This window comes from Bactrocera tryoni, chromosome 2, assembly GCF_016617805.1.
Source record: "Bactrocera tryoni isolate S06 chromosome 2, CSIRO_BtryS06_freeze2, whole genome shotgun sequence".
Lineage (NCBI taxonomy): Eukaryota > Metazoa > Arthropoda > Insecta > Diptera > Tephritidae > Bactrocera > Bactrocera tryoni.
In genome coordinates, this window is record NC_052500.1 from 82,183,018 (window position 1) to 82,209,131 (window position 26,114).

Sequence of the window (26,114 nt, forward strand, 5' to 3'; positions counted from 1 at the left end):
CAATATAAAAAGTGTCTTTGAAAGAATACCATTTTAATTTAATTATAAGAAATAGCATAAATTTCACTGGTTCAGTATAGTATTAACTCAAATAAGTACCCATTAGCAAAACATTGAGTTAATCCTATACTGAACAAGTGGAACATTTAACACTCACTCTCACTAAATTAAAGACAGGAGTACGAGCATATATTGAGTGAGTGTTTCACTAGTTCATAAATGAAATCATTGCATATACGACAAGGCACCCATTGGCAAAAATATGTGAGTGTTTCACTTAATCTTTGCGATCTTTTATAATCAAAAAAGTATAATGTACAATTACTCAAATCATTTGTTTAAAAATAGTTTGAGCATATTTTTACGAATACGAAATTATTCACCATCTCAACACAAAACCTTACAATTTTTCAATAATGAACACCTTATTTCACATTACAAAACTTAAAAAAATCCCAAATTATTAGAAAGTTAGAAATTTCAAACATTTTTGAAATTTTGTTTTCCATTTTTCAATGCCAAATCGAATGTAAAAATTTTCAAACGAAATATTTGAGATATTATAATTTTTTAATAAATATTAAGCTTTTAAATCAAATAAATTTTGGTTGTATTAGCTTTTGTTGTGTGTGAACATAGTATAAAAATTATATTGTGCACTTATTTTAACGGAAAATAATCAAAATATTTGAAAATAAATTTCTTTTAAGTTTTTGAAATTGTCGATAAATGAAACGTACTAAAATGTATTTTTATGGAAACACCTAGAGAAAGGAATAAAAAATATTATAGCTGAAGTAAAAATAAATCTCAAACCGCCTAAGTCATGTGGGCAAACAATAACCCTGCCAGGGGCTTTGAGCTGAACTTGGCGCGCGGAAGGAAGCAAAGCAGCTGCTCACCAGGATGGATGTATAGTATCGGCGATGCTTTTGTTGGCTTATCCGCAGCAGATGAGTTGCCAGATGGTAGGAGCCGTTATAGCATAAGCTTGAGCGCCTAAAAGTAGACTTTGGCAGCTTACAAATACTAAAAGTGACTTAAGGAAGTGCATAGCTCTCATTCAAACGAAATTTGCTTGCAGGTTACGCAACTAGTGTGGGTTATGGTGAACGCTTTCGCAGTGGTGAATTCCTGCCACTGTTATCAGACTACCCACTTCTAATTTATCTGCTCATTTTAGGCATTTTGGTAACTATATGCGGGTAAGTGACATTACTTTTTTTTAGAAAATTTAATTACTTTTAGACTAATTTACAGCATTGCATATGCCATATACCGTTGGCGAGTGGGCACGCCGCTCTATCGCTACTTGGACAATGAAATCAGTAAAGAATTGAGCATGTGGTTTTGCATGTGCTACATTTTGGTCGTGATAACTTGCGTGTTCTTACTGTGAGTCACTTTATAGTTTATAAAGTTCCAAGGCAACTCACTCGTTATTTTTTCTTTGGCATTTAAGCTTTTCTATTGCCATTATGCTCAGCGCTAATAAAAATATCCGTAAAACGAAGGAAGATCGTGCTTGGCGTCTGAAGCTTGCCGACGAAAGCATTAATGAAATCATAGACAAATTGGAAAATGTCAATTTTGCACGCCCTTTGGAGAACGTCAATCAACTCTCGACCAAATTTCACAGAGCCATTGAAAGTATTTGAGTAGCTTTTACTTGAAAGCTTTCTTTGCAAGCTTAATATGATTTTTTACAGAAAAAGCTCAACCATATTTAGGCGAAAGCTTTCGAAGCGTAGATAATTTGAATCTAGTGAACTACAAAAGTGATATTGATGAATTATTGGAGACGTTCGCGCACTGTAATGCCTATATGTTGCATTTCTTGGACTGTAAGTAGCCCCATTACTAAAAAAAAAAAAAACAGCTTTTTCTCGTAACTCGGGATAAAGTCAACATATTGGTAGAAAGCTATACGAGCTCTTTCTCTTAATTCGGGGTAAAGTCAACATGAAGCTTTGATTTTGACTTGAAATAATTTTTAGTTGAAGAGTAAGGTTATCTCAGCACAGTCTACTGATGAAACTAATGAGCTAATAAAGCTCTTCAGAAACTAAAAAATATTACCTTAATTATTTTCATCTCCGGCTTGCATTTCAGTCCTCACAAACTTTTGAATATTTCGACTGTTAGTTCCCATTTTACATTTTAACTTTTAGCAGATTTATCGTAACCTTAACAGTATTTTACCAAAAACGTCTTCTAAATTTCCAGCTTGGCGCTACTATGACACAAACGCAACGAGATTCGCGAAGATTGTGAATACCATGGAGAGTCGGAAAGCTCTGCAATCGGTACGTAGAGTGAGAGAGGACTTCGCAAATGTCGTATACAAGGTAAAACCTATAGATTGCCTTTCAAATACATTAATTAATTACCCCCAAATTTGGACCGCCAGGTTATGCAACAAAATCGCGCATTCTACAACTATTATCGAGAACTTGAAACTCTATCTGACGAAATGCTAACGGAACATGTCAAAAATAACGATAGAAGTCTGGAATTCGCAAATACCATCGATAAAAATTTGCAAAATATTGAAACTAAATTAAAGGCACTCGGTACGACAACCAAAATTGTGCAATGCTTTCGCGAAACTTACTCAATTACCTAATATCGTCGTTTTAGGCACTAGTTTGCAGCAGAGAGCAAATAAGATGTATGAACTTAAAGAAAACCTGCGTGAAGTCTCGAGGGGCGCTGGATATATCGAGTTTCCGGATACTCTCATAACCTTTGGATATGTTGCAAGCATATTAATGATGTTGGTAAGTATGATACGAATCTTATATTTACATAAAATTGAAATGCTTTCGCAGACATGGACAGATTTTTTATTATCGAAGTTTTATCGATTTTTTCATACGCGGTATAAGGATCACTCTCCTTTCTCGCGGAAACTTGAGCTCTTCGCCTGCAGTGGATGGCGGACTTACTCCAAGTACGCCATTCACTGAGAGGGAGTCGGCGAAGGTGTTCATGGCACCACTGTGTGCATGTCTGAAGTTTATTGTCTTACTTCGACATAGTTGATGAAGGACCTCTTGATGCTCCTAGGAGGCGGTTCCGCTCCAAGCAGGTGACTAGAGAAATGATTTCTGCGAAAGCACCCCAACGGAAATTGCTTGGAGAGGATTTTATTATGCTCCTTAACTGGGAGCATATGGACCTCACTATGCAGAGGCTCGACGGTCCGAAGTGCAAAGTTCTGACATGATTGCAGCTTCCTCGTCTGTGTTTCACTGCATCCAGGCGACCATATTGGTGCGGCGTAGTTAAAGACCGGCCGGCCGATTGCCTTGTATGTTGTCAACAACGTTTATTTGTCTTTTCCCCATGTGCTGCCGGTTAGCGACTTAAGGATTTTGTTGCGGCTCTGTACTTTGGCAATAATTACAATCGTGTGAGGAGTGAAGGAGCACAGACTGTCGAAAGTCACATCCAAAATCTCAGGGTTATTGAAAGTCGGAATCTTAACGCCAACGACTGAGATATTAAGATCAAGTCTGTATTCCTTCGTTCAGTTTGTGAATGTGGTAGGTGGGGGAGAGTGTTTAAGTTTCGTGCAACGAGGAAGCGAGATAGGTAGCAGAGGTCTACATTTGAAGTCTAGATCGTATTACATGATTAGACTTTCTTCAAAACAGTTAACGTAAATGACAAAAAGACCTTAAACTTAATGTATTACAGTCATTAGAGAATGCGTTATTGAGCCCGAAGACACCGAAGTCCGATAAAGAATAGAAAAGGTAGGAAGCAGGCTTTTTTAGAGGTTACCTCAGCAGCGATTCACTTAACACTTCTTTCTTTATTGGCGTAGACACTGCCTATGCGGTTATAGCCGACTTATGGAACACTTAACACTACTATCAGAAAAAAAATGGCTCAATGTAGCCCGGATTTTCGAACCGCATATACATACAGCATTTTTTTTCAGATAGTTTTCCTCGCACTTATATTCATGCCACTTTGGTACCTTGGCTCGCTATATTGCCGCAAATGTAAATGGATTGCAGGCATTTTGCCGCTGACGTAAGTCAATGTGGGTGAAATTATGTTTTTTTTCTAATTTATATTTTTAATTTTCTTGTTATTGTACGCGAAAGCACTGCAGCTTTTATATTTGTATTCTACCTGGTATTTGTGCTGACAATAATGTACTACTTTCTGCATGGAATGGTGGCGAAGGATGGCATATGCGATGGAAAGCGGTAATGTATTGGCACAATACAGTATTTAGACACAAAAATTACTTTCAATATTAAAAAAAATACTTTCTTTTGCAGTGCCGTCGATGCTGCCAGATCCGACATTATTGACGATTGCATAATCAACTCTGCAATGTTCGACAATTACAGTCACAAGAGTGTCAAAAGCATCTACGACACTAGCACGAGTGATATCGAAGCGGCTTTAAAGACGATTGAAACCCTGCCGAAGCGTGTGAAACGCGCAACAACTACCAAACCGAGTTCCACCGAAAACTTTGAACGGTTTCGCATCAACAAAACCATAATACAGGACATATATGTGGAAATGTTGAAAGTCGCAGTGTATGCGCCTAAAAATATAGAACCATTCGCTTTAATCTGGCACGCCAATCGGCTGACTAAAATTAAAGCTCTACAAGAGCTCAATTGTACACATGCCATTGGCAACACTATGGCTGTGTCGCTGCACGGACAAGTGGCCAGCGAAATGGATAAATTATACAGAACCACATGGCGTGTCGAGGCACTGTTACAAGATCTACCCACACAATTGAAAGCCAATAGGGATGACACAGGCGAATTTGACGGCATAACGGAATTAACGAAAAATTTACGTGCGATCTTCAATGCGGGCAAAGAGCCACTAAGGAGGAGCATATCCCAATCAGCGAGCGCAAAGGGTACTAACTGTAAATCCGTAGCGCAGCTCTACAAGTCACTAAAGACGCCGGCTTGTGAGTGTCTGGTGCCATCAATGGTAAGTTAGGAGAAAATTACTAGAAAGAAACTGAATTAATCGTTTATGAACTTTGTAAAATATCTAAACCGTTAGACAATCGATATTTATGTTCTATATTGTTGCCTACCTTAAGGCGCTGATTAAAGTTGGTACGAATTCGATTTATTAGAGTTTAAATCGACTCAGTTAACGAGATAGAGAGAGAGGGGGGCGGAGAAGATCGGGGAAGGATTCTCACTTGTATCTTTCCGGACTCCAGGTTTTCTTTCTACGGCCTTGGCTTTACTACTTAACTATACGAGTATAGTTCATAAGGAATATAGACTAGACTAATAGTTATTTTATATTAAACACCGCCTTTTACTACTAATTTCAATTTCTATCTCTACTGTATGCTCACAACTCTTTTCTCCAACAGAATCTCTACTGGTTTGGTGCATTCGTTGCGATTTGCTTGTTGCTACTGCTGCTGCCACTCATATTGTGTCTAGAAGAAATGATTAGAAGATCTGCCTTGTCAAATAGAGAGTCAAGAAGTCGCTTAAAGCCAAGCAAGTCACATCATAGCCATCGTGGTAGAGGATCGTCGCGAACACGAAGCTCTAGTCGACCAGGTACAGGACATTCTACACGTAGCAACACTTCATATTCTACACGCAACAATACACCATATTCCACACGCGCCGGTACACCACACTCCACTCGACCCAATTCACCCTACTCCAATCGCTTAGATACACCCTACTCCAGTCACGCCGCCACACCATACTCCACCCGCGCTACAACACCATATTCCAGCCATCCAGACACGCCATATACCTCCCGCTCGAACTCACCACACTCTAGCCGTCGCGTTACACCATACACAAGTCGACATGTTTCTGCGTACGCTGGGACACCGCATATCACACGCGCGAGAAGTAACGAACGAACGCCCACGAGAGGCACAAGTTTGGCACTAAAACATCCACCCGAAAATGCACCATATTTAGTGGACTACAGAAGATTTGGTGTAGACGATCCTTTTGTTGAACAATTTACAGAACGTTTAAGTCGGCGTGACATGTTGCCACGCCACCTACAGCGGCAACAACAGCAACAGCCCAGTCAAGGAGGGCACGATATGAAAGACAATTTTACGTTCGAATCATATCCGGATATGCCGGCTAAGCTACTGCAAGCCCGTTCTCTTGAGCGTAAGCCCGATAAGCGTAAAGAACCGAGGAATGTGTGGAAGAACGAGGCATTTCGTTATCCCGGTCCTGGAGGCAGTGACATCAGCACAATGCTACAATGCTTTCGTGGTCCTCGCAGCATATCAAAAACACTGGAACAACGTGGCCGTAGCCAGCCGAGTGAGAGAAGCGCGAACGTACATCACAAAGAACCAACTCTAATAGCACAGCGGAGTACAAACGAGACATTAGTTGATGGGCCCACAACTAGTGGTGCGATACCAAAAATCAAATTACCACCCGGTAAGGTGGGCATCGTTGTTTGCCCCTGTGGTTGTGGGAAACCGTCGAAAATCTATGGTACCAAGCAGGACATAGAGCGTATCAGAAAGGCGGGAAAAATTTGCATAGCAAAACGGGGGCAACAATTGAAAGATAAAAGATTAAGGCCACTCGCATCGGTTGTGGAATTGAAGGGCACCGAGGAGGGCAATGAAGACGTGGCTTAGTGGCGACTAATGTTCTTGTAAATTTATATTTTTATGCAAAGAAAACAGAAATCAATGAAAATATATAAAATTTTACTTAGAAGACAATAGTTTTTATTACAGTTATTCCTCAGCTCAAGCCTCACTTGAGATCCGCCAGCAGACTGGGATCAATTAAATTTAAATTCGCGTAAACATATTGAAAATCGAATTGTGGCATTTCGCGCTCCTGCTCTTTGATCGAGCGCAAGCCGATGTGTGGACGCAAAAAACTATCGGCCAAAGGGAACCAACGCAACTGCACGTCCGGCGCTCTATTCTGCTTAATGGCCTCAAGCATGCGCTTCCGATGCTGCATGTATGTAATGCGGAAGATTTTTATTTTCTTTGCAACATAATCAGCGTCCAGATCATAACCCATAGCCGCGGCAATATCCTCGATTGCGGCCCCGCGCATTTCACGCGAGCGGTAGTCAGGGTCATTAAGATCCCACAGGCAGCGATGTGCACCATAGAGACGCAAAAACTTCACTGAATGTTTAAGCGACCATTTACCCTCGAGGAGGTCGTCCTCGAGACCATTCCAAATGAGTTTCAAGGGTGGATTGCTAAAATTTTGTTGCTCCGCGGTGTAAGTATCGTTGTTACTAATGCTATCTTCGTTGTTTGCTGGCGAAGCTGGTGAAAAAATTTGTGACACGGTGGGGGATGATGGCGCACTTAAATATAAGGCGTCGTTTGGTTCATCAGTATTACCATCAAGTGTCAAAGGCACTAATGACGTAATTTCATTAAGTTTCCGCTTGTTATACTCTTCCGTGTTTTCGTTGATATTAATTTTCGCCAACTGGGGCGTCTCCAAGTACTCCTGTACCATGGGCCACCAAGCAAAACGCGGTTTATGTTGGTTATCCTGTTTAATAGCTTCCGTCTCACGACGGTATGTGTCCAGAAAAGTTTCTAAGCGTCTGCGCAAGCGTTGCTTTGGCAATTGCATCGTATGGGAAATATCTTCGATGGCTTTTTCTTGCTGTGTGGCCTGTTGCTCCGTCACTAAGGGGTCGTTTATGTCCAACTGCCAAAGCAGAGGATAGGAGCGTAACAGAAAAATAAATTGCAAGGAGTCATGAGTAGTCCATTTCCGTTTTATACTTGTAGATATTTGTTCACTTTCACGCAGGGATGGACCGACGTCCTCAGTAGTGCTAACAGTTGGGAAACGTATGCTATCCTGAACAAAGAATGAGTTTATGTTAACTGCACTATTTTTTTAGATTTCCAAAATTTGGACAGTGGTGATGAAATGAAATGCGAAAAAATTAACAAAAGTGAAAGTATAATGGAAAAGTCCAAGTTGAAGAACTAACAGAGCTGATATTGTTTGTGCATCATAAATGCATTTGCAAAAAATAAGAAAATCGACAATAATTACCTGGTCAAAATCTTCTTTAATGTAATAATCATCATTTTGAAAATTCTCATCATCTGACAGTGAAGTCAACACTTCCGGCTCAATAGTAAACACTATAGCATCTTCTAAATCTGAGTCAGTATCAGCATCCTTAACGAAAAAATGGATTTTTAAATAATAACAGCAGCAACACACATATGTACCTCTTTCTTTTTTTTTATCTCGGACCTAGGCACATTCCTCAGGAAGGAATCGGCTAATGCGAACCACCTGAGTTTCGTTTTGGCGCCTATGCCTCTGCGTATGCGCTGTTTAATGCGCCGTTTCTCGTATCTATAAGTGGCACGCAAGACATTGATCTTTTGCAAGACCTGTGAACATGTATTACCCTCCCCCATAGCCGCTGTAATATCAATAAGCGCTGCTTTACGAAATTTGCGATTTCTATTGTCAGGATGACGTGTGTCCCAAAGACATTGATGCGCACCATAGAGGCGTAGAAGACGCATAAGTTGTTTTACAGACCATTTATCATTGGCGGGATCTGAGTACAGCTGTTGTGCAGACTTACTGAGTTGTAGCTGATGGGTGAGAAGAATAAATGCGGTTAGGTTATTCAAGGTCATTCATTTTGATTTCACTAGCTCACCTGTTGGGAATCTGTTGCGGTGTGTGGCGCAGTTTGCTCCTCCTCACGGGGAATCCATGTTTTGACTGCACCACGAAAAGAATATGAAGACATTCGCGTAAAGCTATAACAAAAACAAATAAGCAACACATACATATAAGATTTTGTTATCACACATAATATCGAAGTAGAGATAAATCTTACATGTAATAACTGGTAAATGCAAGTACTGGAAAAACTAAATTTGTATGTGTAGCTTTGAATCTGAAAATACCTAAAATTAAGAAAATAATCAATTACAAATATTATAACATATATTTATTACCAAAATACATTTTTTCATCAGTTGATATTACCACTTGTTAACTTTGTCCATCGGCGGTCAATTTGAAAAACAAATAATCCAAAGTGCTACCATATTGAACATATCAAAACATAATACACAGAATTTTTCTTTTAACTATTAATTAAGTTTTAATGCAAGGAATAAATGCAACAAAAATTTCCCAATCCAGCTTTTGTTTTTATACACACTTCTAAAAGTTTCATTAAATATACTTTATATGTACATCACCGCCCTTGTTTTCTAATCTAAATAAAGGCTGGAAATAATCCCTGTTGAATATATTTTGTGGTATGACAACATTGTAAGCTAACAAGAATAGGACAAAGCAAACGAGTCGCAAAACATTCTGTCAAAGTTGTTGCTGTTTTCGACTTCTATGCATAAGAAAATTTTTTCGTTTCTCGCAATAAAAGAATAGTACACAAAAACAAAGAAAATGTTGAAAAGTTAAAACCAGTACGAAACAACTAAACTTTCATCGATTGCGGCTAAGTGGTAATGAATAAATCGAAAAAGTTAAATACGCAGCAACGGCCACGGAAAAACCACGGCGTAGAGACTTTAAACAGACGGTGTAAACAGAAATAGCAAAAAAAAAAGAACGAATATAACAGAAGTAGTTTTCTATAGGGAATCGTGCGTCCATTGCCAAGTTGTGTGAAGGACAATTTTTATCTAATTTACTGATACAACACAATTAGCTTAGCTAACGTCCTCAACGGTGGCGATGGAAAATTTGCAAGGGCGTAACACCAGCGGTAGTAATGGTACTCTATTCAAAAATAATTCTGACACAGAAAACTTAAGTGGTGGTCGCTGTAATAAATCGACGCATGTAGGCGCTGGCTTTGGGGCAACCAAACCTTTTGCTACGGTGCAGGGTGAATGCAATTGTCTCGGTGGTGGTGGTGTCAGCGGTAGTAGCACCAGCTGGTTGTCTTGCGGACAACAACATATAAACAATAACAACAATAATAATTCAACGGATGTACAAAGCAAGTGCAATGTCGGCATAACAACAACGACAGCGATGACGGCCACAGTGAATATTGCAACCGTAGCGTTGGCAAATGTGACAACAGATGCGTCATGTACCGGCATCGGCCAAATAACTGCTGGTAGTGGTGGTGATGGAGGCGAAGTTGACAGTTGTGAAAGCAAAACGGTTGGGGTTGCACGCACGGGTTTTGGCATGACAGATAGCATGAACCTGGCAGGTGCCGTTGGAAAAATTAACGGCAGTACAGAGTTAAAGGTTGACAATTGAATTTCATATAAAATTGTTTAGTTCATTAAATTATTATAAACTTTGCAGCTAAATGGTGGGACTGGCATCACAGTGGACTCACCTACATCCCCCCAGGATGCCATGGCAGACTCGGCAGCCGCAGCAGCTACGCCCAGCGATTTCCATGCTTGCACTTTTGATGTATTCTCAGCCGCTGCAGCTGCAGCTGGCGCAGTATCACGCAGCGCTTCGCTTAACAACTCCACCGAAAATCTGAGCTACGCGAGTGATAACTACTATGGTGATGATTTATTGCTGTTAGAAGGTGATGATGACGTAGACGATGTGGATGTTGATGCCGAAGAGATTTCACTCAACTCAGATGATTGTGTTTACGCATATCGCGGAGATGGCGCCGATTTTGATCTCGCACTAGATACTATTTCTGGACGTGGGCATGGTACTGGGAATACCTGCATGGCGGATGACGAAACAGACTTTCTTGAAATGGATTTCGAACCGGATCCATTATCTGAGGTGGAATATGGCTCCGTGGAGACGGCACCTGGCCACGCCGACGCTTTTCTAATGCAACGCGATGCCTGCCAGTTGAGTGGACGGCATTCAGCGACGCTGGGACACTACGGTAATGGCGCTGCTGCTGCGCAAAGACTCCTTTTCAGTTCGCCAATCGATGATAGTTTGCCACCGCCACCCGCTAAAACGCTGCAATCCCAACTAATGATCAGCAAGAATTTTGCCCGAATCACCATGCATTTAGATCAGATAAAGGGCGAAAATGGCGACAGCGATGCCTACGAGCATGTGCAAAGTGATCGCGCCTCTGCACTGGGCATGACAGACGATACCGTGGATGCGGTACCAACCAACAAAGTGCTTAACGCCGCACACTCGCTGCCCAATGCATTACTCTCGAATTTCGGACGTGATCTGCTGCACGGCAAGGAGGAAGGAAAGTCCAGGCCATCGAAAGTGACAGGTATGTTAAAAACTTTTTAACATTTACGGCTCGGCAAGTTTAAGTATTTATTACTTTCTTTTCGCACAGGCGCCAAACCGAAACGATTCTCCACATTTTCTACATCCTCGTCCACATCTTCCAAAAATTCATCGAAATCGCGCAATTCGCTGCGCTCAACATATGCTCTGACCACGCTTTGTAACAGCACAAGCTTCGACGAGCGAAGCGCCAGCTGCGCCGAATTTCGCTGCTCCGCGCCCAAAGTCGGCATGAGCACCGAAAACTGCATGCGCGCCGAAACCCATCTAGTCAGTAACACAGCAACGACAGCGGCGTCCAACGATTGCGACGATCTGAGCGTGAACGACGACACGTGTCTGGATTGTTTGGAAAAGGAATTTCTCGCCAACACAATCGGCAAGGCCATCGACACGAATGATTGCACACGTTGTCGCAAGCGCAGCAGCAGCAGCATCGCGCTGTTTAAGCGCGCTACACTCGGCACGTCGGCGAGTACAGCGCGTTGTCGCAGCGGCTCGCCATTGGTACTGCGCGACGCGCATGACGAGTGCATGCTCGGCACAGCGATCGGCGATTACTTGCAGCCGCGGTGTGTGGACTGGGCTAGCTCGGCCTTTCGCGACATACGCATGATGAAGGACGACAGGTGGCTGGGCGACAGTGTTAGTTGTGATGATAGCGGACCGTGCGCCGGCGATCCAAAGTTAAAAATTAAGCCGCGCGTGCGCACTCGTGTGCGTGCGCGCACTTGCGACGCTGAGGTGTTGCAGCAATGCAAAAGTGAGGAGGACGCCTCGCAGCAGAGACGCGCGGCTGCGGGTGATAGCGGTTTCGACAACGAGCTTGTGAGTGTTTAAGAAATGCATATGTGTATGTGAGTGTGGTGAATAATAATAATGAATTTTTAAACTCTTCAGCTATTGAAAAACTTACTACTGACTGAAAAGGAAACTGTTACAGTTGCCACTTTAAATTTAAGCGAGGAGTTGCTAGTGCAGGCACTGGTGAGTGAAAATTTCCAAAAATATTAAAAACATTTTTTTTTTTATTTTTTTAACAATTTGTTTCTTGTCTAGGATAAACTTCATGTATCATATAATTTGGAAATTATCAAATCGCATCTTTTCTACGTCTCGAATACTGCTGCAACGACTACTACAACAACAAAAACAACAACGCAAATGTCCACAATGCTTGGCAAACAGCAAAACTTGAAGGAATTCAAGGACCTAAAGCATCTGCTGTTGCACGAATCGAAGAAACATGGCAACCATCCAAAACTGAAGCGTCTGATTGAGCTGGCCACGCGACAACAGGTGGAGGTGGAGTTTCAGCAGGTAAAAGCGCTATACCTAATGGAGTTTGAGCCTTTAAATAATGTAGTTTGTTCCATACAAATATTTTTATTCCCCCGAGGAAAGTATATTAAACTTGTCACGAAGCGTGTAACTCTCAAAAGTAGACTTCAGAGACCCTATAAAATATATTTTTAAACAAAAAGCGCGACGAGCTGAGTCGATGAGCCGTTCCCACGACAGTCGGATCTACGTAACCAGAGCGAATCCGTTTTTTTTTATCCGGAATTCTGCCGCTACAACAACAACTGAGTCGATTTCGCCATGTACGTCTGTCTGTATATACGGGATATGGTCACTCAGTTTTTGATGTAACGATTTAAAATTCTGCGCACGTCCTTTTCTTCGCAAGAGGCTGATCATATGTGGGAAGTAGCTTATAGCCGCTATACAATCCGACCTATCAGAAACAAATTCCTGTATGAAAATTTTGTTTATTAAACGAGATATTTTTACGAAATTTTACATGCATTATTGCTCAAGGTAACGGTACAATCTCCGAAGAAATCGTTCAGATCGGTCCGCTGTAGCTATAGCTTCCATACAAATTGAATGATCAACATCAAGTTCTTGTAGGGAAAACTTTTTTATTTGTAAAGGGTATTATTGCCTGATAACGTTTGTTTCTTATTTCTCATATTTTGAATTTCAAAAAATACTTTTTTTTGCCTTACAAGGACACGAAGGACAACGCAACCGCATTAGTGCCGCTCAAAGTCGCCGATATACTGCAGCAGTGGGTGCGCACAAAGAATCTCAGTGTGCTCCAGCATTTAGACAAGCGTTTTGTCGAGGCGAATGTTTTGGGTAAACATTTTTTTTTACCTTTCTTATCTTGTTTTTCTTTTTCTTATAGTGCATACTTTAACAAAATCTAATTTGTTGCAGGTAAAATCGCCAATATTATACGCCAGGCACAGCAGCGTTGTACACCGCGACGCCCACTGCCCGAACACATACTGATACCACAGTATTATCCTGCCGGTGTGCTACGGCTTACAAGAAAAACTTAAATTTTTTTGCTACAATAAGCAACTGCGATTGTATGGCTGTTTTACATAAATTTAATTTGAAATACAAAAACAACAAAAACTCATATGAATTATTATACGCGCTGCCGTAGGCCACAATAATCATACATAATCACACGCATACACAAACTGCGCTTGAACGAATGCAATATTATTACTTAAAAGCGAAAACAAAAAAATTTACAAGCATATATAAATATAGTATACTTGTATACTTCGACTTGTCGGTCAAAACCGTAGCAAAGCAAATCCAAGCAGACTTAGAATTACCAATACATATTACAATGATATAAAGCAACTTATACGCATAAACCGTTTAACTGTTTGTATGTAAATATAGCAAATATGATAATGCAATTGTTTAGAATTTGTTTTGTTGAGACAGCGTTTAGCCAAAAGCAAGAACGAAAAACGCTCTGTGGCATTGCATGTAATGTTAATTTATTCCTATAACTTATATACTTAGAAATATATTTATATTTATATACTCAATGTTTGTATGTATAGCAAAGCAAATTAATATTAACGCAAATTAAAGCTATTATAATTAATTAGGCGATAGTGTTTAGAATGTTGTAATTACACTAACACACCCACACACACACACACACACACACACCCACTCAACCCAGCACACCCATTTGCACCAGCATTAAACGAATATTGAATAATCTGCCGCATAATCTCATACATATATATATGCCTATGTATTAAAGTTATTGTAGAGTATGTCTAGCATACGCTTATGTGGAGCGCCAGCGCGCGCTCCTTTACCCCACACACACACACATTGAACTCATTGCAAAAATGGAAAACATAAATGTATGTATGTATGTCTGTTTGTTAAATGATATTACAAAACTAACAACAATATGTATGTACGTATAGTGCTGATTAGTGCGTTTAGCGTTTAAAAAACAAATACATACGCATATGCAATTTATCTCATGCTCTCACTACTTTTTTCCTCAATCATCTGTTGCAAGGCATTGGTTGGCTCTGAACGGACGCAAAGGTTCGAATGCTAAATTAAAAGTTCACGCGAACTGCAATGGCATAGTGGAAGCAACAAATAAATTATGAAATACATATTCTTCACATACATTCTTGCTAAAGTTTTTAATAAAGCAACGCTTTAATCAAACTAGTTGAGGAAATTCTTTTACGGAGCTTTTGTTGTAAGCAATTTTTGATGAAATGTATAAGTATACTATGAGACAAATGCGCTTGAGTAAGCGCAGGTTACTTTGCTTAGAGATGCCAGGAAGAAGCATTTGTGGAAGATATGTCTGGGATGAGTTAGTTACGTTGAGTTGAGTTGCGCTTTGGTGGTTCAGTGAATCTTATATTAGCGGAATTATGTATTCTTTAGGAGATTTAAGTGAAAAAGTTTTATTAGTTAAATGTGGTGAATATAGAAGTGGTGAATTTAGATGTGGAGAGTTCCCCTGATATTACATATTTTAATATTATATAAATATGAAATAAGTTAATATTTTTAGAGAAAAATTGTGGATTTGCTTAGTTAAATGTGGTGAATTTAGATGTCGTGAGTTTCTTTATATTTTCTATATTATATAAACATAAATATGTAGTAAAATAAGTTAATAATATGCTAGTTAGAAGTGGTGAATTTGCTTGTGATGAATTAGGTATGTTGAACTTCGCGTTTATGATAAGCTAATTAGGTAAGCTTTAAGAGAATAACTGCCATTAGTTAAATTTTGTGAACTTAGGTTTGGCGGATTTGCTTGATATTTTCCATGGTATATAAGCATAGAAAAGTAATTAAATCAGTAAGTAATATGCTAGTGATTAGTGCCCGTGGGGAGTTAGATATGTTGAATTAAGCCTTAGTGATTCGGTCATCTAAAGTTTAACAAAAATATGTAAATTTTAAGAAAGTAAATGTCATTAGATATGGTTAATTTAGAAGCGGGAAATTAAGGTGTGGTGAGTTTACGTGATATTTTCAATATTATATAAGCTCAGCTTTTGTGATAAGCTGAATTATGTAGGCTTTACGAGTATAAGTGGAATTAGTTAAATTTTATGAACTTTGATTTGGTGGGTTTCTTTGATATTTTCAATACCATGTTAACATAGAAATGTACATATGTAAATAAATTAGTAAGTAACACGCTAGTGACATTTGGTGAATTTTCCCGTGGTGGTTAGGTATGCTGAATTAAGTCTTGGTGATTCGGTCGTCTTAAGTTTAACTTTTGTAAGCTTTAAGAAAGTAATTGTCATTAGTTAGATGTGGTTAATTTAGAACTGGTGAGTTTAGGTGTGGTGTGTTACTTTAGTAATTTCCATATTATATTAACAGAAAAATGTCATTAAATCAGTTAATAATATGTTTACGAGGTATGACAATTTCACCTCTGGTGAGTTAGGTACTTTTAATTAAGCTTTGGTAATACAGATGACTGCATGAAGTTTAGTTGAATTAAGTAAGCTTTAAGTGAGTGTCATTAGTTATAGGTCAGGTGGTGAACTTAAAAGTGGTGAGTTTAGATGTGATGGATTTCTTTAATGTTTTAGATAACATTAATATAAAAATGTAATTAAATCAGATTGTAATATGTTGTTTAGATATGGTAAATTTGGCTGTGTTGAGTTAGGGATGTTGAATTAAGCCGTAGTGAATATGAACGAAATTTGTTAACATAATTAGCGAAAAAAATGCTATTAGTTAGATGTGGTGAATTTAGAAGTGGTGAGTTTAGGTGTGGTGAGTTTTATTTATACTTTGTTTTTTTCTCTACGTATAAAAATTTTTGATGCTGATCTTAAACTATACCCTTTTCTTCAACCAAATGCGGTCAGTAATTTGCTCTTAGAAATTAAACTCACTAACTATAAGCTGAACGAAGAGAATCTTAGAAATATAAAAAGTCGCACAAGTAATATATTTCAGACCATATACACTATTTGTTTACAGCAACAATTTTGGATTTTATGCTTTAAATCGCCTGAAATATGTATGCGCCATAGTTACAGAGTGTTCTTAGTTTCGAAGAGAGTCTGGTAGAATTTTTGTAGTAATATAGAAGTATACAGTAGGTGGTTAAGGGGATCAAAGGGGTTTGAGTTCTAAAATCTTGCGTAATTTTGACATTTTTTTCCTGTTAAACATTTCATTCTTCAAGAACCGCTTTTTTCCATTTAATATACTTATTCCGGTATATATGGACTTAGTACTTGGACTTCTGATGTATTGGTACATATGTACATATGTATATAATATAAACATACATATATACCGCTTGTGAATACCCTTTGTCCCCCCCTTCTTTTGTGCTCTCCAACGAATATACACAACAAAAACAATCAAAAATTTTCCATCAAAGTTTTTTTTTTTGAAAATTTGATTATCAAGAAATAATGTAAACTTCAAAAACGCACTGCGAATACACAGGCGATGGAACCAAGTCGCACGAGAGTTTGCATTTGTTATTTAATATCGACATTTCTAATTGGTTACTTCATCTACATACTGGTCTCAAGCAATTTGGAGAATAGGCGCAAACTCGGCCGACTGCGTGAGGAGGTCGACGAGATAGCGGTGAGTCGAAATTGGTTTCGAAAAATGAAACGGACATAAAATTTATATTTTCTCCAACCCATCCGACGCACTAACACACCCACAGCACGTTGTGCTGCACACAGCGCCGGGACAAGGGGACACAAAGCACTTAAATGAGATCGTTGACGGCATACTGAAGAAGCGGCTCGCCGGCATCTGGGATGACTTGTACACGATGAAAAAGCAGTTGCGGCTCACAGAATGTACCGGCCGCACGACAACGACGGCACACACCATGACGGCGGAGGGTGAGGGCGGCGCTTTAATGGAGCGCACTATGCCGGCGCGTGTCAATTATGCAGCGGAGGAGTTAGGCGCAAAGGTGCATGATGTGAACGCTGAGCCGCTGAATGGCGGCAATCTGGTGCGTTCAGTGCTCGGGCTGCAGTACAGCGCAAATCCGCCTATAAATATGCTAAAGCCCGGCATGGAACCGGGCAATTGTTTTGCTTTCAAGCGCGCCAAGGCGGTGGTGACCATCAAGCTGGCGCAGGCGGTAAGTATTAAGCGCGGTTGAGTGTTTTTAGTCAGTGTTTTGAGAAATTTATAACTGTTTTACAAGCAGATATTTGTGGAGAGTTTCGAGTTGGCGCATCTGTGCAAGGACAATGCACCCAATAATGATACAACGAGTGCGCCGAAGGAGTTCGAAGTTTACGTAAGTATTCAGGGGACTTTAGTGACAGTTATAGGTAGCGGAGTTTAGGTTTGGGGTTTTGAAATAAAGAGAGGAAGAGAGAGCTGCAGCATGAACTTCGCGCATGTCTCCTAAATGTAAGCAACGCAATGTGAAGGCTGCAAGAAAACTGAACTGTAAACTGAACTGAAAAGCAGTTTAAGTTTTATTTTCTTCCATTAAAATATATTTAAGTATTCAACTTCTACAGGGCATCACCGCTACTTCATCGAAAGAAGCGAAGTTTGGTGACTTTACCTACACAAATCAGCATCCGCCCGCACAAAATTACGAGGTGAAGAGTGAATGTAAATACCTTTATATGCGCTTCAAGTTCAAGTCGAATCATGGACATCCGGAATACACCTGCATCTACCGGTAGGTTTTTGAAAAGTGAAAAATTTTAGAAAAAATAGAGAAACATATTATTTTGAAAGGAAGGTTTTCGAAAGGGAAAATTTTTCGAAAAAAATTTTGAAAATATTATTTTGAAAGAAAGGTTTTCGAAAGAGAAAAATTTTTGAAAAAAATATTAAAAAAATAAATTTTAAAAATATTGTTTAAAAAAAAGAGAAAAATATTATTTTAATAGATGGGTTTTTAAAAGAGAAAAATTTTCGAAAAATATTTTAAAAAAATTTTAAACATTATTATTATAAAAAATAAATTTAAAAAATATTATTTCAAAAAATATCGGAAAAAAATTATTGTAAAATGTAGATTTTTGAAAGAGAAAATGTTTCGGAGAAATAGAGAAAAACATTTTTTTAAAATAAATTTGTAAAATGTTTTTTAAAAAATAAATTTTAAAAATATTATTTTTTGCTAATTCCCATTATTCATAATTTTTTGAAAAACATTTTTTTTAAATATTTTAATTATGTTTTCTCCCGACAGCATTGCAGTCTATGGGCGTAGTCAGAAGTGAGCAATAGTTGGCGAAAGGTCTTAAGATCATCCACATATTTATAGGTTTTATCCCTCACATGGGGTATATAATATACATATGTACATGCGGTAAATAGTATTTATTACAACTTTTTTATGACTCAGGTAAAATATTTGTTAAAGAAAATTGTTAACTTTTCTTGCTTACACTTATGTTTGGTATATTTTTTACACCATTATTAAAACCTACACTGAAAAATATTTTTTTTTTTGCATAAGTGCTATGTGAACTGTATTTTTTATAATTCTTGTAATTTATTCCGTTAAAATATATTAAATGATGGTTTTAATTTAAAATTTATATTTTTTATTACTTTGTCTTCGTTTGTTTACAGTGTGCTTAGTTGACTTATGTACATATGTATGTAAATGTCAAATTTATAGAAAATGTTGTCGTTTAAATGAGGCGCCATTTAGCTTTTACTTTTGGTATTCTAAATTTTCAAAAATAAATTTCCTATATTTAATTTATTTATTTATGATTTTATATCTTCGCATCAGGGTTATCGCCGTCGGTTTGTATATACAATATCCCTTAATTTTCGGTATATCGCTCCGAAATTTTGCACACATTCTTTTCTCTTTAAGAATCTGCTCATTTGTCAGAACCAGCGTTATAGGACCACTATAGCTTATAGCTGCCATACAAACTGTCCGATCAAAATCAAGATCTTGTATTATTTCACAATGCATATGTTTGCAATTTGGCATGGCTTGTTACCTCAGGCATCGCTACAATCTCTGAAGAAATTATGCAAATCGGACCAATATAGCTTATAGCTGCCATACAAACTGTGGGATCAAAACCAACCTTATATATGGAAAACTTTTTTATAAGACGAGATATGTTCACGAAATTTGGCTTGGATAACTATCTAAGACGGTGCTACAATCTCCTGACAAATTGCTGAGATCGGACCACTATAGCATATGGCTGGCATAGAAACTGAACGATAAATTTCAAAAAGTTTTATGGAAGATGCTTTTATTTGATGAGATATCGTCACGAAAATTGGCACGAATTTGTGTCCAAGCCAGCGCTTCAAGCTCCTCAAAAATTGTTCACATCCGACAACTATATCATATATGTAGTTGCCATACAAACTGAACAAACAAATTGGAAATAAATGTCTTTTTACACCCTTTTATTCTAAAATAAATGCACTAGTGAAAGGTATTATAGCTTCGGTGAAGCCGAAGTTAATTATTTTTATTTTCAATAATATAATATACACCTACATACATACAAATTGTATATACATATGCACATACAATAAATGATACAATTATTTTCAAATTCTTTAAAAATATTTAGCTTGAATTAATTAGAATATTTTATTAACTGTGTTCAACACTTATATTTCAAATACTGGGAAGTGATTAATGCATGCACACAGTATCTATATCTGTAACAGACACACATGTATCTATGTATCTACAACTACCACTTACGCTGGTAACAGCTGTTCTGCTGCCGAAATCCCACTATTCCAAACAAATGATTGATGTACTTTTACTCTCATCTATACACACATAGACCTGTGTATATGCTTGTAGTGGTGTTAAGTTGTTTATATCGTTTAAGTATTTACATAAATACTCACATATCTATGTACATCCAAACACATCCGAATATTTTGGAACGAAGTGTTCATTAGAAAGTGGCGAGCGACGGAAGTGTTGAGTGCGTGTGCTTTGGTCTCTTTATATAATTTCAAAGTAAAAATGCTAATTAGCACAAAATAATTATATAAACATTTATTTTAGTGTTTATTATAGTTAATTAAAAAAAATATTTAGTAAAAATATGCTGTTGAAGCCGAAATGCTTCGAGGAAAAAGCCAATTGTTGGGCAGAACATTGCAAGAAGTTTTTTTTTACCACTTTTTTTAGCGCTGTGAGAGTTTTTTCGATGAGAAGGAGAATCAAATCTCGCTCATTCCAAGTGCAAGCACATAAAAGTGGTAACAGTTCGACGATTTAAGATGCAGATACACACAAATACAAATGTATAAGCAGTCTATATATGTATATATGAAGATGCATACAGTGACGAGAAAAATAGTGCAGTCAAGAGAATTTTTGAAACGTTAAAAACAATAAATTTTCCCTTTTTTGTTAATTTCTTCGTCCAATACCTAGTTTATGGCCAGTAAACACAATTTTTTTCTTTTTGCTGCGAAGAGTTCGAAGAAATTTGAAGAAAAAAACTATATTTTTTGCAGAATAAAACCGCTAAATTGTTGTTATAAAATAAAAATCATTAACAAAAGTAAAAGTAACTCTCCGGTGATAACTCAAAACTAAGTACAGAAGTATTTGAAAAGAATTGGTGCAGTAATTTCGAAGTTTGAAGCTTTCAGAATCGTCGTCGGTTCGTTTTGAGTTTGCTGAACAGCCAGGCGCCTACTACTTGAATTAGTTTTGAAAGAGTTTGGCGCCAATGGAGACTTTGAGCGTTTGAGTCACAAAACATTCTCCAAAATGATTAGAGCTGAGTCAAATAAAAATAAAAATATTCACACATTATCAGCGAGGGCTCTAATTGTCAATGTTTGATGGGTGTCTAAAGCACGGTTAACGAGATCTCAGCTCACTTTGGACTCGTTGCAAACCACTTATAAATCTTTTTTATACCATAGTTTGATCACCAAAGACCTTCTGTAACATTTCGAACGTGTCTGCACAATATATTCTCTCCGCAAACAAAATTTGAAGCAAGTTCTTTGTCCAACAAAAGCAATCATTGTAAAAATCGAAAATTCACTTTTTGTTGTTTAAAAACACGTGTAACTCGAAGATAATTAAACTTTTTGACAAACAGATGCTTGACAATTGTTATAGACAGTCTTAAACACCGAAAATGGACCTGCTTTCCGTATGACCGGGAGTTTTATATGACAATTTCACTTTACTTTTTTTCAATGCCACTGTAATATTATAAATTAATATAAAAACAGAAAAAGATTAAAAAAAATATTATTTTATTCCGCCTTAATGAATAAATAGATAAATAAAAAAGATTTTCTATACAAACATCACCGATTGCTAATATTTTTCTCACCACTGTATATAAAAGTGTATACATACATATTTGTATGTATAAGTTTTGCGAGCGCTTGCGAGAGAAGTCATAAATGTAGGTTTTCCAATCAATGAACATACATATACACACGTACACATACATACCTCTGAGCAGAGCTGTTAACAAGCGAATCAAGTCACGGCTGCCTACATTTGCTTTCTACCAGGCGAACGGCGCGGACGCATTCAACTGCAGAAAGAACACACAGTTTTGTAGCTACTTTGAAGTGCACTTCATAAGCAGAATACAGAATTGTATACTTTTAGTTGAGATTTTGCGGAAACGCTAACAGAAAGTAAAATCGGAAATATTTACGAATATAAAACGGAATACGAACTAACGGTGGCAAAGTGTTTTCGTGTTTCGTGTTCAGTGCGAAAGTAAAAAAGTGAAAAATTCCAAATACATGAAAACAAATACAAAATAGTTGAAAGTAAATACAACTAAGCGTAAGTACATAGATACACACATACCTATGTATGTATGTATGTATGTATGTATGTATGAACAAATAGTGGCAGAATAGCTGTGCTCATTGTGTAATGTCTACGAACTCGCATTAAAGTGCCAAAGCAAAGGGTTAGCCTCGTTTACCAGCAGTCCCTTAATGAGCTCGCAGGCAAAACGTCAAAAGTTACTAACAACAACTGCAAATACAAAATAATAACAAGAAGTAACTAGCAAACTAGACCAACCAAACAAGTAAAGCGCAATTAGCGGAAATCGATTGCGGGCGCTGTGAATTTTGTAAAGATTTCTTAGCCAGTTGGTCTAAGCGTCGGGGCGGTCGTTAGCCTTCAACAGTCAACAAAGCAGTCAGGCCGTCAGTTGGTCGGCCGTTGGCGTCTGACAAGCTGAATTTTCATTTCTCTTTTGTGCATTTTTCTGCTCATTTGTTTTGTTGAAGGGCTCACCGCAAAGTAAAAATAAGAAACTAAAAAATAAATTACCAACATGCGCTTTTGTAATTAGTCGTTGGCAGCAAAGTAATTTTATGCACGAGGAAGGTACTAAAAAGAAGGGTCCATAAAACACAAAAAAAAACTTTATAAAACGAGCAACAAGAAGCATAACTAAAGAATATTGAAAAATAAATAAAGATACAAAGTGAACTTACTTACTTAAGAAGTGCAGTTAAAAGAGAAAAGTGTAAAAGTACACAGTAAACAAACAACGAAGCACCAGAAGAGCTTAAGCGCCAGCTTAACGATTCCAAGAAGCATCACATCCTCAGCACATTTCGGTCAACAGTGGAGAAGAGTGTATACATTAACGAAAAATCTCAACAAAAATGGTGCAAAAATTCCAATCGCCCGTTAGGGTCTACAAACACCCGTTCGAGTTGGTTATGAAGGTGAGTAAATACGGCCAATATGGCGTTGACATTAATGCTAAGTCAGTCTGACGTTACTGACGGTTGTTCGCCCATTTTACGTAATGTCTATTGTGTGGCGTGAATAATACGCTATTGCCTAGATTAATACTGTTAATTTGCTGGAAATTATGTCACTCTATATTTCTTGGTAAAATGTGTTTCTAGGAGGGTTTGGGTTGTTTTTCTTAAAAGGGCCGCTAATGTAACCATTTGTTTGATTGATGATGCAATTATTGAGTCGATATTCACGTCTGTACTTTGTCTGCGACACTTTTGTATTAATTAATTTTATTAAATAGATTTAAAAAGCATTAGGACAAAATATTTTGGCTCTGAGTCTGAGTTTTAGTTCTGAGTCGAGAAAGTATGAGAGTGATGCAATAACGGATCTCAAGCACTTTTCGCGTTCCATTCCAGCGAAGTAAAAATCTCTCGGTGCAGGTTCCAGTTCACTCAAAAGGTCAAGGTAAAAGAACTGTTTTCGGAAAATACTCTTTCCTCATCTTTGGATACACCGTGGATATTTTTAGTCCATTTCCTGTTGTTGCAATACCCTTACTGAATTCCGAATAGAGTTGACATATAAAATAAACGACTGCGTCCAAAATACTTCGGACTCTTTTATCGACAGTCGGTAGGAATTCGGAATGCAAAGAAAACTATCGACATATCCTTAGTTTTTCATCTGCTTGACGCGTTGTTTTTGCCTTTGGCTCACCTTTGCCACGACATGCGACCGATTGACAGTCTGTTTTCGGGTCGCAAGCATAGATCCAAGAATCATCGCCAGTAATAATACGTTTCATGACATCTCGGTAGTGGGAAAGCATTGTTTCACAGACGTTAACGCGTCACTGTTTTTCGAAAAAATTTAGTGATTTTGGAACCACTTTTTCTGCTTTCACTTTTCTTAGGCACAAATAATTTTAAAATTGTTTTCACTGATCCTTCTGATATTCCAACGATGCCAGTAAGATCTCTGACTTTTAATCGTCAATTCTCCAGCACAAGTTCCTTTATTCTATTGACGTGTTCATCATCAGTTGATGACCATCCTGGACGTGGTTCATCGTCAACGCGTTCTCAATCTTTTTTTAATAAGATGTATCAATCAAAACCACATTCTCGCGACAAACAATTATCATCGAAGGCCTTTTCCAACATTCTGAATATTTGGGCACCAGAAATTTGATTCCGCACACAAAATTTAATGGAACTTCTTTTTTGAATAATTTCACTTATTGCGAAAATCGCCGAATGCAATTTATGTACTTCAGAAACACAACATATGTATACATTAAATAATATTTTGATGTTACATTTGGCACAGATGTTACTGACAGTCATAGAAAAATCGTAAACAACTTAAGTCCACAGGTTCCTTACGCCTATATATCGAAGGGCGTTATTTGTTTGAGCTCAATGAGACATCTAAAAAAAGATGACATTTTCTCTCTTACATTTCTGCTCAAGAAAGTTTCGGCAACGATATCCTTTCTATTTAATTCAACTAGTTTTGACGCTATGGTCGTCATCAAAAGGGGGGTCTCTCATCCGAGGCAGTTGGTGATCTTTCATTGGGAGGGGTTTACGTGGCGGGTCCCAAACCCAGCGCATAACCCTATATAGGGGATGTTTCGCCTTCTCACTTTAGCTCGCCTTCGAACGGATGTTCTTAGGCTACCCAGAGGATACTTGGTCAAAGACCGGAAGTTGTGAGCTGCTTGAGCCATGTGTAAAAGAATCGTTTCTGGCCACTCCCAAGTGAATGGCTATCAGAGAACTTTCCTCACTTGCGTAAACTTCTACACATGACTCCATCCTCTTAAGTACTTACCAAAAGCAATAGAAACAGAGATGACAGTTTCGTTCCTAGGGGTTTTTTGGAAATTCTTTAATGGAAAAGTAAAGTAAATACTCAAGTCATGAAAAACAGAAGAGAGGATTTGTAATTAATTTTGTTGTTACTAAGTTTGACAGTTTCTTTCGTCCTCAACATTACGTGACGCAATCTTTGTTCTATTAATAAACTAAATTACTAAATTTTGCACTTTTTTCGTTAGTGGGTCCAACCAATGGTAACGCTAAATGAAAATATTATATTCCCTGATAATTAAAACAGGAAACCGTTTCTATGTTTATAAACAGCAAAGGCGCAAAAGTGGTAAAAAATCGTTTATGACGGTCATGACATTGCCAAAATCTTGTTCGTCCATATTTAGCACTTAGCAAACACGTGAAATCGACACAGATGTAGTAGGCTAAATAACAAAAATAGCAAATAGCAACTAGCTCATTATTAGACCATATATTTTTGTAAATATTTTGATCATAATTTACAGCAGTTGGCAACAGCCAAGGTTGCTTGTCTCTCCGCCGCATTTGGCGTGGGTAATTAACATTGGCTACTCAACGAGTGCACTGTGGACACAATGTAACGGTGTATGTTAATAAATATATGTATACAGGGTGATCCATTTCGATGTTACTTACTTTTTTTTAAAGAAAAAACACAGAAATTTCAAGTTCAATGGGGAATGTTTATTATTATTCGAAAGAACATTCTTTGGCATTTATTTTTTGAAGAATTTCTCTTTCAAATGTTGGCCTCGGTTCCATCTCAGATAGTCCATCCATTGAGTCCGATTCTCGATGACTCGTACGAACCTTTCGACTTGTAACTTAAAAATGACACGCGTGATGTTTTGCTCCAAGACCTGAATCCAAGCGGGATTGTCCGCATAGACTTTAGACTTTACATATCCACATAGGAAAAAGTCTAACGGTGTGATATTTGGCGATCTTGGTGGC

The 26,114-nt window shown here is 37.9% G+C and overlaps 5 protein-coding genes across 11 annotated transcripts in view; 4 read left to right on the plus strand and 1 right to left on the minus strand.

Moving 5' to 3' along the window:
• The first annotated feature begins 826 nt into the window (after nt 1-826).
• On the plus strand, nt 827-6,647 carry LOC120768389. The gene is made up of 12 exons (XM_040095061.1): nt 827-968; nt 1,085-1,205; nt 1,261-1,395; nt 1,463-1,650; nt 1,710-1,844; nt 2,227-2,348; nt 2,411-2,573; nt 2,641-2,780; nt 3,950-4,044; nt 4,119-4,223; nt 4,299-4,980; nt 5,381-6,647. Exons 1-12 carry the CDS (start codon nt 827-829, stop codon nt 6,644-6,646), a joined length of 3,294 nt encoding a protein of 1,097 aa, XP_039950995.1. The 3' UTR covers nt 6,647.
• A 69-nt stretch (nt 6,648-6,716) lies between these two features.
• Nucleotides 6,717-9,053, minus strand: LOC120768244. Of its 3 annotated transcripts, none has more exons than XM_040094834.1 (6): nt 9,021-9,053; nt 8,869-8,938; nt 8,686-8,788; nt 8,240-8,617; nt 8,058-8,186; nt 6,717-7,856 (listed from the first exon to the last, which is right to left on the minus strand). In XM_040094834.1, the coding sequence occupies exons 3-6, from the start codon at nt 8,776-8,778 to the stop codon at nt 6,768-6,770; spliced, it is 1,689 nt and encodes a 562-aa protein (XP_039950768.1). In that variant the 5' UTR covers nt 8,779-8,788; nt 8,869-8,938; nt 9,021-9,053; the 3' UTR covers nt 6,717-6,767. The 3 variants fall into 3 exon arrangements, with proteins under 3 accessions (XP_039950768.1, XP_039950767.1, XP_039950769.1); XM_040094833.1 differs by having other exon boundaries at nt 8,998-9,046; XM_040094835.1 differs by lacking the exon at nt 9,021-9,053 and adding an exon at nt 8,990-9,005 and having other exon boundaries at nt 8,869-8,928.
• A 684-nt stretch (nt 9,054-9,737) lies between these two features.
• Nucleotides 9,738-14,729, plus strand: LOC120768262. The gene is made up of 7 exons (XM_040094859.1): nt 9,738-10,265; nt 10,326-11,238; nt 11,308-12,086; nt 12,159-12,245; nt 12,318-12,578; nt 13,274-13,403; nt 13,485-14,729. Exons 1-7 carry the CDS (start codon nt 9,738-9,740, stop codon nt 13,607-13,609), a joined length of 2,823 nt encoding a protein of 940 aa, XP_039950793.1. The 3' UTR covers nt 13,610-14,729.
• A 434-nt stretch (nt 14,730-15,163) lies between these two features.
• On the plus strand, nt 15,164-19,050 carry LOC120768325 (SUN domain-containing protein 3). 2 transcript variants are annotated; one of them, XM_040094964.1, is made up of 5 exons: nt 15,164-17,198; nt 17,284-17,715; nt 17,785-17,877; nt 18,107-18,273; nt 18,793-19,050. In XM_040094964.1, exons 1-5 carry the CDS (start codon nt 17,055-17,057, stop codon nt 18,821-18,823), a joined length of 867 nt encoding a protein of 288 aa, XP_039950898.1. In that variant the 5' UTR covers nt 15,164-17,054; the 3' UTR covers nt 18,824-19,050. The 2 variants fall into 2 exon arrangements, 1 of the variants encoding a protein (XP_039950898.1); XR_005704748.1 differs by lacking the exon at nt 18,793-19,050 and having other exon boundaries at nt 17,785-17,993; nt 18,107-18,187.
• A 1,451-nt stretch (nt 19,051-20,501) lies between these two features.
• The window catches only part of LOC120767943 (protein real-time), a 40,512-nt gene continuing 34,899 nt past the window's right edge, over nt 20,502-26,114 (plus strand). Inside the window, exons 1-2 of one of the 4 annotated variants that reach the window (XM_040094323.1) lie at nt 20,502-20,562; nt 22,901-23,282. In XM_040094323.1, coding sequence (XP_039950257.1) covers nt 23,220-23,282 — 63 coding nt within the window. In that variant the 5' untranslated portion in view covers nt 20,502-20,562; nt 22,901-23,219. Of the gene's footprint in view, nt 20,563-22,067; nt 22,378-22,411; nt 23,283-26,114 lie in introns of those variants that run through there. The other 3 variants (XM_040094321.1, XM_040094322.1, XM_040094320.1) reach the window with 3 other exon arrangements.

Excerpts from the sequence above, each read along its gene's own strand:
- LOC120768389 (XM_040095061.1), top strand. The coding sequence starts at position 827 with ATGTGGGCAAACAATAACCCTGCCAGGGGCTTTGAGCTGAACTTGGCG. Across the intron at positions 2,781-3,949 it reads CAAGCATATTAATGATGTTG|ATAGTTTTCCTCGCACTTAT; the intron begins GTAAGTATGATA and ends ATTTTTTTTCAG. Across the intron at positions 4,045-4,118 it reads GCAGGCATTTTGCCGCTGAC|CACTGCAGCTTTTATATTTG; the intron begins GTAAGTCAATGT and ends TGTACGCGAAAG.
- LOC120768244 (XM_040094833.1), bottom strand. Across the intron at positions 8,187-8,239 it reads AGATAAAAAAAAAGAAAGAG|GATGCTGATACTGACTCAGA; the intron begins GTACATATGTGT and ends TTTTTCGTTAAG. Across the intron at positions 7,857-8,057 it reads TTAAAGAAGATTTTGACCAG|GATAGCATACGTTTCCCAAC; the intron begins GTAATTATTGTC and ends TTCTTTGTTCAG.
- LOC120768262 (XM_040094859.1), top strand. The coding sequence starts at position 9,738 with ATGGAAAATTTGCAAGGGCGTAACACCAGCGGTAGTAATGGTACTCTA. Across the intron at positions 12,246-12,317 it reads AGTTGCTAGTGCAGGCACTG|GATAAACTTCATGTATCATA; the intron begins GTGAGTGAAAAT and ends TTTCTTGTCTAG. Across the intron at positions 12,579-13,273 it reads TGGAGGTGGAGTTTCAGCAG|GACACGAAGGACAACGCAAC; the intron begins GTAAAAGCGCTA and ends TTGCCTTACAAG.
- LOC120768325 (XM_040094964.1), top strand. The coding sequence starts at position 17,055 with ATGGAACCAAGTCGCACGAGAGTTTGCATTTGTTATTTAATATCGACA. Across the intron at positions 17,199-17,283 it reads AGGAGGTCGACGAGATAGCG|CACGTTGTGCTGCACACAGC; the intron begins GTGAGTCGAAAT and ends ACACACCCACAG. Across the intron at positions 17,878-18,106 it reads CGAAGGAGTTCGAAGTTTAC|GGCATCACCGCTACTTCATC; the intron begins GTAAGTATTCAG and ends CAACTTCTACAG.